The 17,762-nt window shown below is 38.8% G+C and overlaps 1 protein-coding gene across 2 annotated transcripts in view; it reads right to left on the bottom strand.

Moving 5' to 3' along the window:
• The window catches only part of ZNF652 (zinc finger protein 652), a 59,778-nt gene that overhangs the window by 19,008 nt on the left and 23,008 nt on the right, over positions 1 to 17,762 (bottom strand). Inside the window, exons 2-3 of one of the 2 annotated variants that reach the window (XM_036879585.2) lie at positions 5,527 to 5,622; positions 1,244 to 2,399 (exon numbers count right to left, since the gene is read on the bottom strand). In XM_036879585.2, coding sequence (XP_036735480.1) covers positions 1,244 to 2,149 — 906 coding nt within the window. In that variant the 5' untranslated portion in view covers positions 2,150 to 2,399; positions 5,527 to 5,622. The remainder of the gene's footprint in view (positions 1 to 1,243; positions 2,400 to 5,526; positions 5,623 to 17,762) is intronic. The other variant, XM_036879584.2, reaches the window with a different exon arrangement.

Here is a 17,762-nt window from a genome sequence, read left to right as displayed (position 1 = left end):
AAATTTAAGCAAAAAAAAACTATGCAGAGGTCAAGCTCAAGATCTACCTTTCGTCAATGAATCGTTTCAGAACCTAAGTTTGACCCGTAGGGTGCAGCACCGCATCACCTCCCGTTGGCCCGAACTCTTGCAAACAATTCACAACCATGCGATGGCCCTGGAAGCTCCTGGAGGGTATGGGTGCTGTGACTCACAGTTACCAAGCTTGTCAGAGATCAAGGCACGACTAATGAATCAAAAAGCAGAGAATTTTCCGCAAATGTGACTTAAGAAATCTCTTTTTAAATAAAGCAGTGATCTCATTTGTTGATTAAAAGCAAGAGGAAAAGTGAAAAATAAGGAGTGCTTCACAATAGTAGCACTCCAAAAAACAAACTAGAACAATTTCACCTTTTTTTAGAAGTTTAGCTTAAAAAACGTACAAAATATTTCTATTTCACATATCTCAGAGACATTAACAGACTTACCTTTTATGAGTATTCATGAATATACATTCATGTGTGCAAACCAATATAGCTCAACAGAACATAATTCACTCAACATAATATTATCAGCATACCTCTTAACTTATCACAATATAGTCCATTCAAGACACCAGCCCAGTTCTGTTACCTTAATAATTCTGTACGGCAGCATTATGTAACCCTACTGCCAGGTGGGCAACCAGCTCAGCCTCTGTTTAAAGTCTGCATATTCCCATGGGCTCAGCCACTTGATAAATATAGTGTTGTCATCTCTCCATTGGTAAATGCAAACTCACTCCTGGAGCTCTTCCATTTCCACCGGTCTGAGTCATTATGGTTTCTGTCCCCATCAGCTGCACTAGAATCTGGCATCCTTTTAAGCCTAGAAGGGGACCTCTCTCTCTCTACTCCTGCCCTTTACTCAATATCTCCCACCTTGAAAGAGAAGATGCCAGAATGAATTATATTGCATGTTTTACAACAGCAAATCTCAGTGCCAAGTTGGTGTTGACTTCACCTCCTGGTCAACACCTAGAACAGATCCCCCTTCCAAAGTACCTGGGTTCCCACTAGTCCAGCATCAGTTAAATTTAATGCTTTTGAAAGAAACTGTTAAGCCTGGGTTTTGAAAAGACCAAAGTGGGAGCTTTTAAAAAGATAAATTGGTGAAAACTGTCCCTTCAGCCTCTACTGCATTTATTTTCTTGGGCAGATACCAGGTGAGTCTGAATAGCCAGGTTCTATCCTGGAAAGGTTGCCCTCTTGGTGAGAAAACCTACCTGAATATTTTTTTCACAGTCTGTTTGCTGGTGAAGGGACAGCTCACTTTCCAGCACAAACTTCTTGCCACACTTATCACAAATCTGCATGCGCCTATGAGTAACGTTCATGTGCTTCTCCAGGTACCAGCGAGTATTAAACACCCTGGGGCACTTTTCACAGGTCAGAGTCTCTTTCTCTTCACACTTAGCTTTCTGGACTGCTGCTCTGGGCTCCTTTGTGGCCCGCTTCTTACGCTTAGGTGGCTCTACACTCTTCCTACGGCCTCTCGTAGTCCTGGGCGCAGGGGAAGTGGTGGCCGCTGCAACAGAGGCAGCTCGCCTCGTCCTCCTTTGCGTGACGCTGACCTTCTCCACTATCTTCTCCTTCTTCTTCTGCCTTTCATTCTCTCCATAGTCATTGCTGTCATCTGTGGCCTCTTCCCCACTCTCATCCTCTTCCTCCTCGCTGCTTGTCTTAAGAACAGGAGTCTCTTTGGACTGAGAAGAGACACCCTTTTCCCCTTTAGATACATTTAATGTTTGATTATTAAGGTTTACCTCCACTATGATCTGCTCCCTTTTGTAAGAGTCTTCCTCCTCCTCGTCCTCCTCTTCTGTGTCATCAGAATTCTCCCGGTCTTCTTTAACCGCATGCACGTCAGACACTGCTCTTGTCTCCCTGAAATACGGCTGTTCCTCGGTTTCGTGGAGATGCGGTTTGCTCATCTTGGTGTCCACTAACACAGAATAAGGACTTCCTGATTCCCTTTTATACACTTTGGTGGACAGGTCAAGTTCTTGGTTGGCACCATGATAAAAGGTAGATGGCACTTGACCACGACGGCTATCTTCTTGTGCCATCCCTGCTACATGCACAGCGCAGTTTTCAACCAGCCCTTGACAAGAACTGGCTGTGTGGCTCATTGGTGAGTGGCCCAATTTACTAAGCAGTTCAGACTACAGAGAAGTAGCTTTAAAGAGGGTAATCACTAAGACTCAAATCTTTTCCATTCAGAAAGCATCACTCAAATGAAAAAAGGTATTCCTGGAACCTGTGTGTAATTTGTCGTGTTGCAGCACCGAAGCAGAAGTCAAAAGGTTTGGTATTATGGCAAGAGCAGAGCACTAGTGATTTTCCTTTGAAGAGAACTGCAAGTGACATGGAGCATCTTATCTACAAAAAAAAGCAAAGAGGAAAAAAGATCAGATACCACTATTTTCTTCTCAGACCATGCACTTGTGTCGTACAACAAACACTGATTAAACTCTGTATACATACAACTGTTTGCTCTGCTTAAATGGTCCAGTATGGGCCATTACTTTTCTGGGTTACATTAGTTAAACAAACATTTTGTTAGAATGTAAATTCTAAGATAGCAGGAGTCATTGTTTGTCCAGTTCACCAATATATCCTTAGGGCTTAGTGCTTAGTAGGTGTTCAGTCAGTATATATTTGATAGCTAAATGAATATCTACTATAGCATAGCATTTATTACCTTAGATGCTATGGGATATACTGATAGGGTAGAATATACAATCTCTGTCCACTGGGAGTTTACATCTCATTTATGTGTTGCATGTGAGACACGCAAGAGCGTTATCCCAGCTGACTGTCTAACACAGTGAGAGCTGGTAAGACAAAGGTGGTAGCGGGCTAGGCACTGCGGACCAGGAAAACACAGCAGCTAAATGATATCAGTAGAGAAGACAGAGAAAATGTCCCTGGTCATAGCTACCTAAATCCACTCAACAACTGGGTAATTCTTCATGTGTCAGTTGCACAGATGCCTAAATTCTAAGAAACAGTAACCATCAGGTTGATATGGTTCCAAGAAAAATAAAACCATCCATTAAAAAAAAAAAAGGAGAGATTAGAAGGGCACACAACTTGCTTTGTGACACAGTCTCACACTGCTGCTGAGCCAACCACCTAACCTCTGGGTCACACGGATATTACTGCAAGCATACACCCAGTCTGACTGACCAAAGTTAGGAAACTAGTGTTTATTGAATACCTGTTGCATGTATAAGCACTGTAAAGGTGCTTATTATTTCTATTCAATACCCACCACAAAACTTTGGGGTTGATTTTTAAACATTTTTAGTTTTTAATCTAAGTAATCACTAAAAAAAAAAAATAAACACACAGTTTTACAAGTAAATACTGCAGGGTTTATAACAAAAAGCATTAGTCCTCTGCCTACCTCATCCTGACATTTGAGTCTGTACCCCAGAGACAAAAATGTTCAACCATTTTAGCTGTCTCCCCACCTCCCCTCCATATTTACTTCCATATTTCTAAATAATATGATTATATTTCTATTTCTTGACTGTCCCCCAGTTGTGGATATTATCAATTGTCTCCCACTATAGTTTTCTTACCCTATTGCCCCCAACTCTCCCTTCATCCTCTCAATACAGATGTATCACAACTTTTTGTTAAATCATTATTTACTGCTTACATTATTAAGACTATAACATGTAGCTCCTAACTATTTCTCTCAATACTCTGAGATTATCTTTTCTTCCATTTTCTTTGTCTGTATGGACTTGTTCTTTCAAAAAATGATTTCACTTTCATTTCAGTGGAATTTCCGAGAGGAGGGTGATAAATGCCACCGTGTCTTACTTGACATCTGAAGAGATATACTACATTTTGTGTTTATAAATGAGGAAATTATGTCTGTGAGAGGTTAAATAATCTAAGATCACATATGTATCAAGAAGTAGTGTTTGACCCCAAGCTGGTCTGACTCCAAAGCTCATGACCTTTCTATTTCTACTATAACAAATGACACTCCAAAATAATTTAGATTCAATTATTCCTATAACCACACATCTTTTGTCATCAGTTTTAAATTATTTTATTTTGCATCGTATTTTAAATAGGAAAATCCTAGTGGCTTTATTTTGCATGTGCCAAAACTTTGGACCCACAGAAATAATGTAAACTACTACAAGTACCATACAATAAACTTATATTAATTATCTCAAATTAAGCAAGGGAGAAGAGACAGTAGATTTCAATTAACTACCAATAGCTAAAAATAAAACAAAAATCAGGAAGATAAAGAAAAATAAGTTGAAGGGAAGTCCTCTGTGGTAGTCAGAAATATCTTCTTCCCAAACACCTCTGGCCCCATGGCCTTCTGGGCACATGGTAGGATTGCACTTTCTAATGCTGCCCCCCGCCCCCCATGACTACCAGTGCATCGTGAGCAGAAGGCACCCAAAGAATGCCAGGGCATTTTCTAACCAACATGAGTCCCTCTCGACCTCTCTTCCCTCTGCCACGGAGACCAGCGATTTTCATAGGGATGACCACTATCACTGCTATCAACCTGGGTCCCGGAGGGACTAAAATGCCCTACAGGAAACAGAGTGCAGTGGATTCTTTAAAAATATGTATTTTTTGTTTATTTTATGTAGAGTGTGCTTTAAAGCCACTGAGATCTGGAGTTGTTTTTAATACACTGGCATAATCTGGCCTATCCTAGCTGACACAGGTGGAAACTAGAAGCGGGGCGCTGCCTCATCCAAACACCTAAAACACACAGCTGAGGGTCAGGGGCCGGGGGTGGGGAGGAGGCAAGGCAGCAGCCACCCGAGGCTAAGAGGACAGCACTCGTATTATACAGCACAGAAACTACTGGTGAACTGTCCCCTAACTATCTCAGAATATCTGAGATAATTAGAATATCTGCCACAAGAAACTCAGAGTTCCAGTGGGAAACCGGATTCTTAGGAGAGTGTGTGGTTACTGTTGGCTGTATTTGACAAATTATTACATGAAAAGGATGAATTTAGGAAAAAATCGATCGGTTTACAATCAAGAATAAAAAGGAGTCCAGAAAGTCAGTGATTTGTAAGGTTACAAGAAGCAAATGCTTAACACAAAACTGAGGTCTTTAACTACAAACGCTGATGAGAATTTGGTCTTGAGGCAAGAATCAAGTCAGCTTTGGCTTTCCTAACCACTGATAAGGCCTCCCAATTGATTAAGGTAGTGACCAATAAAATAGCTTTTCTAAAAAAAGGCTGAAGATGACTTCTCTCACCAAAGTAATCTCTTAAGTCTGTTTTGCTACAAGGCATATTTCTCTAAGGAGAGTCACTTCAAATGTTATTAGTAAATAAGGAAATGTTAGTAAAGTACAGAAGTCATGTTGGTTTGTATGGGATTTTTCTTTGCAAGTCAATGTTTGATGTGATCAGGACAAAGCTTTCTCAGAAATGAAAAGCAAGTCTTAGCAATACATGAAGACCTTAAGAAAAAAAAAAGCTAAAATTCACTCCTATACCTTCCTTTAATGCAAGAAGTGGCTGGTTCGGCTGTTTCATCAACTCCTACTTTCTTCACCTTTACCTGATAAAGTTGAGGGTACATGTTTCTTCTCCTGTGTTTAAAAAAGAAAGTTTTTGATTGCTGAACCCTATACACACATCAAATTCTTAATTGAAATGAAACTGATCTCTGTTGTAAGCAAATGTCTTCAAGACTCCAATCTCGAAGGAGGAAACGACCACCCAGGGGATTAAGTCTGTAAAGTTTCAACTGACTGACGCTGGGTACATATACCAGGAGAGATTAACTGTTACTATTTTTATTATAATTACTCTTGTTTTTATTAGTGCACTAGATACAGTATTCCACAGATTGAGTGGTCTGCTGCACTCCAATTTTTCCCATAAGCCCTGTTTATTTTAATGTTCAATTTTGCGGAACTCAGGAAAGCACATATGGTATTTGCTAGGTTGTCTTTTCCTACATATATACAATAATAGTATTATATACAACAGTAATAGTAATATAACTCCATTTGGGTTCCCAGACCCGGTAAGAATGTGTGTTAAGTGTGTAGGAGGGGATCTTCCCACACATAACACCAAGCAATTCTCAAACACCAGCAGGGTGTCCGAGAACTCAACTCAATTCTGATGCTGTCTGCCTGGGAGACAGCGCTCCATCTTACAAGACTGCCCTCCACCCCCACTCCAGACGCTGGCTGGTCACAAGCCTCAAGGCAGTTAACCTGTGCTTCTGACCTAGCGGCTGTAGAGTGGAGGTTCCCACGACCTACCCCTTAGGTCTGATTAATTTGCTACAGCGGCTCACAGAACTCAGGAAAACATCTACCTGTACCAGTTTAATAAAGGATTCCATAAAGGATACAAGTTAACAGCCAGATGACGAGATACATAGGGCAAGGTTCCAAATAAAGGCACTTCTCTCCTGTGGGGCCTGGCTCAGAGGCACGTGGGCGCCTTAGAAGTTCTCTCCAGCAGAGAAGCAGGATCAAGAGAGCAGAGAGCGGTATGCTCTTCCCAGGGGCTTTTGTGAGGGCTTCATTGCATAGTCATGATTGACTAAATTATTGGCCATTGGCTGATTCAGCCTCGCCCCTGCCATTGGATGGGGATCCAAAAGTCTCTCATTAACATGACAAGACACCCATTTCACCTTTAAGACTGCAGTGCTTTCAGGAACTGTGCATGAAGACCAAGCATACCTGGAAAATATATATTTGGTCATATATGAATGGCCAAATATGTATTTCTTATGACTCATTATATTGCAGTACTATAACAGAAATACTGTACTCAAATTAAGTCAAGGAAGAAATAGGGGACCAATAAGGCAGAGCTGTGTTGCAAATCTAAGAAGCATGGCTAGAAAAGAACTGTGGATGTGGCTGAATAAATAAATAAATGCCAATTACCTTTTGAGCATTATATTGCCAGAAGAACTACCAGATGGGGTTACAGAGATGTGACTGTTCAGCACTTTGGTTCTCAAGTGTCTATGGTAGGAAGTGGGCTGTGAAAGCTGTAATCCTTTAATAAAGGATTCTGTTAAAAGATACAAGTTAACAGTCAGATGACGAGATACATGGGGCAAGGTCCCAAATAAAGGCTCTTCTCCCCTTGTGGGGCTTGGGGCCTGGTTCAGCGGGGACATATTTCTGTCCCCTCCCAGGGGGACATATTTCTCATTGTCCATTTTGGATACAGCCAAGGAAGAAGAGGATGAGGAAGAAGATCCAAGAGGATGAAGCTAGGGAGCAAAGAAAACAGACACAGGAGCTATTCCTAAGGAGCTAAGTCAGGGTCTACTCAGGAACATTCCCACTCCTGGAGGGCACCCTCTCTATGACTGCTCAGAGGGATTTCAGAATTTGCTGGAGCCGAGTGACTGCTACACATCTCCTATCATTCCCCCTTTCAAATGGAACTGTTCATTTTTATTATTCTGTCCCTTGTCCTAATTGTACATTGTATGTGGCAGCAGAGATCACTAGTCAATTTCTTTCATAGGTCTCTGGCTCAACTAGAGCAACATCTGAACCCAATGTAGAGACTACAATGCTTCATCTCATGGATAGACCACCAATCAGTATACCCACGCATCACTCAGAGATCCTGGACTTTGAGCTGATGCCATGATTGGCTCGGACCCTGGGGTCCCCTCCCTTGGGGAGGAAGTGTGTTTTGCCTGACAGAACAGTAGAGTGAATATCTGATGACCAAAAGGATGGTGCTGTTTATCAAGTAATTTCCGCTTTCTGTCCCCCTGGCACAGGCAGTGGTGTGCTTCCTGGTCCCCGCAGTCACATGGGGCTACCTGACTAGTTCTGGCCATCATATTGTAAAATAAGCAACATGAATCACTTCTAAGCTACCACATTTAGGACCTCTTTTCCGTCTTAACACGGCAGCTAGTAGTGTACAAGAAGATGGCTATTCCACCAGCCTGGATTACTTGGTGGTCTGAGCAGAGTGCCCCTGCTGACTTATTATGGCCACATAGTGAGAAAAGAATCCTTCATTGTTTTAGACATGTGTGTGTGTGTGTGACACTGCAGCATAGCTCAGCTAATGTAGTTCTTTATGAATATGTATATGTAAACATATTACATACATCCACTGTCTCAGTCTTAAACTGGACAGCAGAGACAGTAGACTGAATAAGTGAAAAGTTAAAAAAATCAGAAAGCAAAGGGCTGAATTCATAGGGGAATTCTCTAAATAAATTACAAAATAAGACTACTATTGTTTTGGAAAAATTAGAATTAAGGTGCTTCATTTTATGTTAAATTATGTACACATATATATATTCCTGTACTAACCTGAAAGTGACATTGCATCACTATCAAAATCAGGGAAACTCACAGAAACATCAATAAATCACACTGTCACAATAGAAGATGCAGTGTAATTGTTCACCTTGAAACATACAATGGTTTTCTGCCCACATTTTACTGTCTTCATCTCATTCTGGTAACTTTTCCCTTGTCTGAATTTTGGTGATAATCTTCCTTTATTCTCTTTCAAAAACACTGAAAATGCCTCCTAAGGGCATAATAGAATAACCTTTACAAAACCAAAAACACATTAAATTAAACCTTCCATATTCCATTATCCAACTCTTAATGTGTATCGCTCTAATTCACTTATTACAAATTATCTTAACTTAGTTTTTTAGGAGATTATCTAGGTAAATACACTGAGCTCTAAGAAACTGCAGGTAGACAGAAGCAGCAAATAAAAAATAAACCTCACTGATATTCAAAGCTGTTTAAATTAATCTATGATATTAAATTAACACAAGTTCATCTGTTCTGAGAGATCAGTTTGTACTGTTTCTTAAATACAAATTGAATGGGTTGTCCCTTAGTGTCTTACTATAACTAATATGCACAACTTAGGAAAGACTATGGTGTGTATGTTAGGGGGTGTACAAATTGAGAAGCAACCAGTCCTGGTACTCTAAAACTTTGCTCAGATACTGGGAAGAAAATACAATTTTAAGAAAAATATTAGCAGATATGGCAGAATATTATAGACAGTAAAGCACAGCTTCCAGAATGTGCTTTTTTCAACACTATTTTTTCCGAAGTGGACTACAAAATAAGTTTATGCAGACTTCAAGAATGTTTAGTTGAATGGAAAACAATTAATTTTGTTCCCTGAAAAGTTTTAAAAGTTAATTTTTGACAAATTCAACAGGATTTTTTTCTATTAAAATATGTACCTTCATGCCCTCCTTGTACATTAAAAAGGTTCCATTTAGGATGAGCCTTTTCAAGTTGAAAGAGCAACTTTGTAAGGCATATTAATCTGCTGCCTCTGCCTACTCCACTTCCTTCCGAACCACTTTTACTAACCTGTTTCCAAAGCTCAAACTACCCAAGCATGGCCAGACCCCTGTCCTGCTGAATGAAGAGGATTCTAAAGCATGAACTGCCTACAGGGATCAGGCCACAACTAACACTACCAAGAAGTGGAAAGGAACAAGGAGGAAAAGATCAACGTATTGGCAAAGTTCTTCTGAAACGACCCACTGGGAAGAATGGACAGGATGACCTTTGGGTCTGTGAATAATACTGGTCCTGATACTCTACCCAAAGCTTTGCAGCTTTGCAGGCCACTCACTTCTTTCTCATTAGAAAGTATGTCAGTGACACATTTGCCAAAACACAAGCTCAAAGCCTTCGGATGGCCAGATAATTACTTAACAACTACTATATGCTTAATATAAGTTAAAAAATTATCTAACTGTTATATGCTTAATATGAAAAGTTTAGAAAAAAGAGGAAGTCACATCTAGCTGGGGAAATCGGGAAAAGTTTGGTGAAAGATAGTACATTCAGAAAAGCCTGAAGGGCAGGCAGTGTTAGACTGGCAGAAATGAAGGCAGAAAGTCATTTACAGTGAAGGAGAATCAGAATGGGGTAATAGTGGGGTATATTCCTGAATAAGAAACAGCTTAAATTGTGACATTTTGTTAGAATATAGGGTTTGCTGAAGGGAGAGATGGCAAGACAGGTGAATTACTGCCATGCTGTGGCCAACCTTGAAGGCTGGGCTGAAGAGTTTGCAGTTATGGATGGCAAGACAGAGCATCAAAGGTTTTTAAAGGAAGAACTAGTATGATTTGAGTTGTGTTTAGGGGTCCAATTATATGACAACAAATAATTATAGGCCTATATTTAAGTATAGCTTTGAAACATACATATAATAAAACAAATATACAATCAAACAAGGTCGAATAAACTTAAAATAAGTAAAGAAATTGAAGTAGAAAAAAACAGAAGCAGTACATAATATTAGGAGTTATTTTTAAAACAAAAGCACAACCATTTTAGACTAAATCCTATATTGGTACTGACAAAAATAAAATTTTAAGTATCTGAATTATAATTTTTAAAACTTTTTTAAAGAATGTGTTCCTTATAAAATATTTACTAATTTCCCTGACTAGTAGTTGAGTTTAAAATTCATGCCCACAACTGAAAGTTTTATTTTCCTAATACAGGAGGTTATACTTGCCTGAAATGAGGGGAATCTCACCATGTCCTATCACTTCCTTAGAGATAATCTCTAAGAGTGAGAAACCTTTTAGCATATTTATAGAATGCTCTGGAGGACTGAACCACCTAGGGTGCTAAAGTGCTGTGTAATTTTAACAAGTGTAGTAAGAATCATTTACTCCCTGGGAGCTGCTTCTTTAATATACAACAAGCTGTATTAATAAGGGAAAGAAAGGGTGCCCAATTATGATTAGCACACATAATGTAGGCGGGGGGGGGGGCACAGGGAAGGCAGTATAGCACAGAGGAGAAAAGCAGTGATCCTATAGCATCTTACTACAATGATGGACAGAAAAAAAAAAAGAATGGGTGCCCAAACAGGCTCCATGACGGGACTAATGACTAGGGCTCATTTTTTTTTTATATCATTAATCTACAATTACTTGAGCAACATTACGGTTACTAGACTCCCCCATCACCAAGTCCCCCCAACATACCCCATTACAGTCACTGTCCATCAGTGTAGTAAGATGCTATAGAATCACTACTTGTCTTCTCTGTGTTGTGCAACCTTCCCTGTGCCCCCCTCTACATTATGTCTGCTAATCGTAATGCCCCTTTTCCCCTCTTGTCCCTCCCTTCCCACCCACCCTTCCCAATCCCTTTCCCTTTGGTAACTGTTAGTCCACTCTTGGGTTCTGTGAGTCTGCTGCTGTTTTGTTCCTTCAGTATTTTTCTTTGTTCTTATACTCCACATATAAGTGAAATCATTTGGTATTTGTCTTTCTCCACTTGGCTTATTTCACTGAGCATAATACCCTCTAGCTCCATCCATGTTGTTGCAAATGGTAGGATTTGTTTTCTTCTTATGGCTGAGTAATATTCCACTGTGTCTATGTACCACATCTTCTTTATCCATTCATCTACTGATGGACACTTAGGTTGCTTCCATTTCTTGGCTGTTGTAAACAGTGCTGTGATAAACATAGGGGTGCATATGTCTTTTTCAAACTGGGCTCCTGCATTCTTAGAGTAAATTCCTAGAAGTGGAATTCCTGGGTCAAATGGTATTTCTATTTTGAGATTTTTGAGGAACCTCCATATGGCTTTCCACAATGGTTGAACCAATTTACATTCCCACCAGCAGTGGAGGAGGGTTCCCCTTTCTCTACAACCTCGCCAACATTTGTTGTTGTTTGTCTTTTGGATGGGGGCGATCCTTACTGGTGTGAGGTGATAGCTCATTGTGGTTTTAATTTGCATTTCCCTGATGACTAGCGATGTGGAGCATCTTTTCGTGTGTCTGTTGGCCACCTGAACTTCTTCTTTGGAGAACTGTTTGTTCAGTTCCTCTGCCCATTTTTTAATTGGATTATTTGCTTTTTGTTTGTTGAAGTATGTGAGCTCTTTATATATTTTGGATATCAACCCTTTATCGGACCTGTCATTTATGGATATATTCTTCCATACTGTAGGATGCCTTTTTGTTTTATTGGTGGTGTCCTTTGCTGTAGAGAAGCTTTTCAGCTTGATATAGTTCCACTTGTTTTTGTTTTTGCTTTTGTTTCCCTTGCCCAGGGAAATATGTTCATGAAGAAGTTGCTTATGTTTATGTCCAAGAGATTTTTGCCTATGTTTTTTTCTAAGAGTTTATGGTTTCATGACTTACCTTCAGGTCTTTGATCCATTTTGAATTTACTTTGGTGTATGGGTTTAGACAATGATCCAGTTTCATTCTCTTACATGTAGCTGTCCAGTTTTGCCAACACCAGCTGTTGAAGAGGCTGTCATTTCCCCATTGTATGTCCATGGCTCCTTTATCATATATTAATTGACCATATATGTTTGGGTTAATATCTGGACTCTCTATTCTGTTCCACTGGTCTGTGGGTCTGCTCTTGTGCCAGTACCACATTGTCTTGATTACTGTGGCTTTGTAGTAGAGCTTGAAGTTGGGAAGTGAGATGCCCCCTACTTTATTCTTCCTTCTCAGGATTGCTTTGGCTATTCGTGGTCTTTGGTGGTTCCATATGAATTTTAGAACTATTTGTTCCAGTTCATTGAAGAACGCTGTCGGTATTTTGATAGGGATTGCATTGAACCTGTAGATTGCTTTAGGCAGGATGGCCATTTTGACAATAGTAATTCTTCCTACCCAAGAGCATGGGATGAGTTTCCATTTGTCAGTGTCCTCTTTAATTTCTCTTAAGAGTGTCTTGTAGTTTTCTGGGTATAGGTCTTTCACTTCCTTGGTTAGGTTTATTCCTAGGTATTTTATTCTTTTTGATGTAATTGTGAATGGAATTGTTTCCTGATTTCTCTTTCTGTTAGTTCATCATTAGTGTATAGGAATACAACAGATTTCTGTGTATTAATTTTGTATCCTGCAACTTTGCTGAATTCAGATATTAGTTCTAGTAGTTTTGGAGTGAATTCTTTAGGGTTTTTTATGTACAGTATCATGTTATCTGCAAATAGTGACAGTTTGACTTCTTCTTTACCAATCTGGATGCCTTGTATTTCTTTGTGTTGTCTGATTGCTGTGGCTAGGACCTCCAGTACTATGTTGAATAACAGTAGGAAGAGTGGGCATCCCTGTCTTGTTCCCAATCTTAGGGGACAACCTTTCAGCTTCTTGCTGTTTAGTATTATGTTGGCTGTGGGTTTGTCATATATGGCCTTTATTATGTTGAGGTACTTGTAGGGCTCATTTTTAACCTAAGTTTTGGTACTATCAAATTCTTAAATTTTACTAATCTATACCTCAGTCTGCCAACCTGGAAAGTGTGAGCCAAGAAAACAAACTGCAAAATTGAGAGGCTTGATAAACTCTACTCTTTGATCTACAAAATGCATATGATAGTGGTGACAATAATTTTCATGTATATGATACTCTGTTGTTTACATAGAGCACATTTACCATACATTCGTTAAACACTTATTAAGTGCCTACTGTGTGTTAGGTAGTAGGAGCTGGAGCTATCAGGTGTTCTGAGTTTTACCTGGGGAGGCCGACATGAAAACCAGAAATCACAATACAGTGTGATGAGGTCAACTGCGAACAACAGCACAGCACAGTGGTTAAGGACACAAACTCTGAGGCCAGACTGAGCAGTAGAAATCTGGCTCTGACATACTAGCTGGGTGTCCTTGGGCAAATTACTTAACCTTTTCTCCAAGCCTCATTTTCTGCATCTGTAAAATGGATATAATAATAGTATCCATCTGGAAGGATTGTTACTGGGACAAAATGAGTTAATATGTATAAATGCTTACAAGAATACTTAGCAACAGTAAGCGTTATCGTTAAGTGTTTTCTGAATAAACACTCACCTACACATACAACATACAGAGGCTGTGCAAGAAAGGTGACTGACCGGTGTAAACAGTGATGAATATGTCAGGGGAAGTTTCAGTGATGAGATAAAGCTGGAGCTGGGCTGGAAGGACAAGCAGAAGTCAGAGATGGGAGAAGGGAGGTAGACAGGTTGCATGTAAGAAACACTATATGAAACCACACAGGTTTTTGTTTATCTTATTTAAGCCTCACTGCCCTGCAAAGACTTTTTCACAGCTGAGGCTCACTGAGGAATTTATTACTTCCCCATTGTCACTGCTGGTAAGTGATGGAGCAAGGGCAAGAATTCAAGTTTTCTAACCCTTAGTCCCAGTTTACCCAATATCTCCTATTGAGCTCAATGGAAAACAATAATTACCTTTAAAAAAATACACTTAGTTCTCAAACAAGAAAATACCTATATGACACCAAGTAAAGTAAAATTCTAGACTAGTATTCAAGGGTCTAAGTTTTATCCTTAGCTAGTAGAATTCACACCTCCCTTCAGAAGCCCTGAATGTGAGATTAATTCACATATATACATTTCAGTTTTTAATTTGATCCACATACAGTTTGTGCTGCACAGTAACCACATCTGACAAACCAAAAACTAAAAATTTAAATTATATTTAGTTCATTGTCTTGCAACAACATTCTTATCAATGGATAAAACAAATCTGTGGCCTTTAAACTTGGTGTGCAAAGTGGATGTTACAGATACAAAATTTACAGTTAAAAAGGCTCTGTATTACAGGCTCAACATACTTATAAATGTCTCTCATTTCCAAAGATGCTCATAAAATCCACCTGGGGTGCTCTAGAAGTCAACTCTACAACAAACGAAACCTCAACATAAGTCACTGGGGCCTTATTTTAGCTGAGCATTATAAAGTGTTCTCAGATGCCTGTATTTTATATAGCTGAAAAATATAACTAACTTTAATGCAATGTCATCTAATAAAATTTATTAAAAATTATTTTTAAGCAGTCCATTTAATCTCTTGCCTGTAAAAAATAAAACAGAATTGCCTGTCACCTTGTTTTAGTCAAAGCTTTCAAAAAATAAGATTTCACTGTAGTTTTTTACACATGCATTTAAATGAGACTGCCATTGTGTTTCCTCAATAATATGCAAGTGAAGCTAGTAGAAGAGGACAAAGGAAAGGTGCTCCTAGGTACCATGTAATTACCTTCAAACATCAACAGTCTCCACATTTATAGACAATAAAAACTAATGTGCATTACACACCACACAGTCAGCTAAGCAAACTTAACTTTCACCAATCACCCCCTTGGGCCAAAGAAGAAATCAAACACTAAGGAGGCTACACCTCAGGACCTGGATAATCATAATATATATTCAAAACATCTTTCCATTATTCAACTCAATTCACAAACATCATCTACAGACAGGAGAATACAATTTGAACAAGGGAGTTATTTTTAAAAGAAGTGGAAGAGTTTTACATTACTGTTATCTTTTCTGTTAAAATCTGACAAAGGCTGGCTTTGCGAATGCTCAAGTAAGATTCAGTGCCCTGAAAAACAACCAGAATATACCCACATTATACATAATCTTGGAAGGTCTCAGTCTAGCCTTGACCAAAGTTGTTGTATGGAATGCAATTATTTAATGCACTAGTCCATTTTTGAAATGGCTATCTGTGTATCTTAATCATTATTAACTGATAGCCTGCCTATTAGCTTTACTAAGGAAAACAGAGACTTAAAAGGCCTTGTGAATCCTCCTTTTCATAACACCTTGGGTTAGAACTAAGATATATTTAGCAGGTACAGATGTTCACACTGTGGCTACCTATAATGTAACCCATTCATGAAAGGCCTGTATGTATGTAATTTGACTAGATCATCATGAACTTGAATTAAAAACACATTTAGAAAATGAAAATAATTGAGAAAGGCCCTCATTACATTATTGTATTTTACAAAAATGTGTGAATAACATAAGGAAATGTTGGAATTTAATTTACATATTTGACCTACCAAAAGACAAAGGACTGTTAGGTTTTCTCATTGACAAAAACATTTGACACTTCAAAAATGAACACTTGGAAAAAAAATTTAACTGTACTAGTCTTAAAACAACTGATATAAATAGTCTAAAACAAAAATATTTAAAACCACATGGGAAGGTTTAACCCAAACCGTAACATACCCAAAACATGGCCAATGGAAAAAGACAAATTGATAACATACTGCCTGCCTTTCCCTTCCCATGTCTTTACATTATTCTCCTTAGCAGCAATTCTTGAACTTTGGAGAATCTTTGGAAAATCACAAATCTTCTCTCCCAGAAAAATGAACATGCAAAAGTTTACATGACATTTCAAGGAGTTTGCCCATTTCCAGAAACACACCCAGGGATCTCCTAGGGGTCCAAAAACTCCAGGCTAAGACCCGTCATAGAGCAGATTTTACTTTTCCTTCTTTGTAGTGTGCATGTAGATCAGATTTATACATTAAATTTTTCTCCTCTTCCTACCTTCTCTCAATCCCTCCAGCATTTCTATGGTCATAAGTGAATTAAAAGCTGAATAAAGGAAGAGTGATGAGAAACATCATGAAATGCAGAACAAAAGATCTTAGTATGAACCCCAATATGCTACTGAACCAGTTGTATGGCCTTGGACAAGCCAATCTTGCACAATCTCAGTGTGTTCCCCCGTGAAACTAGAGCGACAGCACATACACCTATGTCATCTGATAACACAGTTCCCTGCAGGGGAACTGGTGCTTTCACAGGGGCCTCTCAGCACTGGTTCCCTTCTCCTTTCTATTTGAGAAAATCTTTCTTAAAGCAGCTATAAATTATGGGCAACAGAGCAAAACTTTATGTAATTTTAAAGTTTGTTGCACATCCTTTCCCATAGGGAACATGAGTTGATGGAGAGGGAAGGAAAAGATTGGGTGGGAAAGTAAGCTTAAAAAATGAAACAGGCTATAAGCGACCAAAGAAAGAAGATAAATTGAACTTAATCAAAATTTAAGACTTTTGTACATCAAAGGACACTATCAAGAAAGTAAAGAGAACCCACAGAATGGAAAAAGCATTTGCAAATCATAAATCTGATAAGGGTCTAGTATCCAGAATATATAAAGAGCTCCTACTACTCAACAATAGAAAGACAAATAACCCAATTTAAAAATGGGCAAAGCATTTGAACAGATGTTTCTCCAAAGAAAATATACAAATGGCCAATATTTACAGACAAAGATGCTCAATAGTGTTAGTCATTAGAGAAATGCAAATCAAAACACAATAGGATACCACTTCACACCTACTAGGATGGCTATAATCCAAAATTGGAAAATACTAAGTGTCAATCAGGATTTGGAGAAATTGGAAGACTCATAAGTTACTGGTAGAAAAAATAACTGGTACAGCCACTTTGGAAAACAGTCCAATAGTTCCTCAAAAATTTAAACATAGAGTTACCAAATGACCCAGCAATTCCACTCTTAAATACATGCTCAAGAGAACTGAAAATATATGTTCATACAAAAACTTGGGCATAAATGTTCCCAGCAGCATTACTCATAATAGCCAAAAAGTGGAAATGATCCAAATATACATCAACTAATGAGTGCATAAATAAAAAGTATATCCACACAATGTAATAATATCAGTCAGAAAAAAAAAGTAGTACTGATACATGGCACAAGATGGATGAATTCTGAAAACATGACACAAAGTGAAAAAAGCAACACTAAAGGCTACACATTGTATGATCCCATTTATACGAAATTGTCAGAATAAGCAAATCCACGGAGACAGAGAGTAATCAGCAACTGACAGGAGGAGGGAGGGACTGCTAATAGGTTACCTGACAGCTGCACAAACTTGTGAATATACTAAAATCCACTGAAT

The sequence above is a fragment of the Manis pentadactyla genome, chromosome 4 (genome assembly GCF_030020395.1).
Source record: "Manis pentadactyla isolate mManPen7 chromosome 4, mManPen7.hap1, whole genome shotgun sequence".
Taxonomy (NCBI): domain Eukaryota; kingdom Metazoa; phylum Chordata; class Mammalia; order Pholidota; family Manidae; genus Manis; species Manis pentadactyla.
Note: the sequence above shows the minus strand (reverse complement) of the source record. Positions and strands in the feature narration are given on the sequence as shown.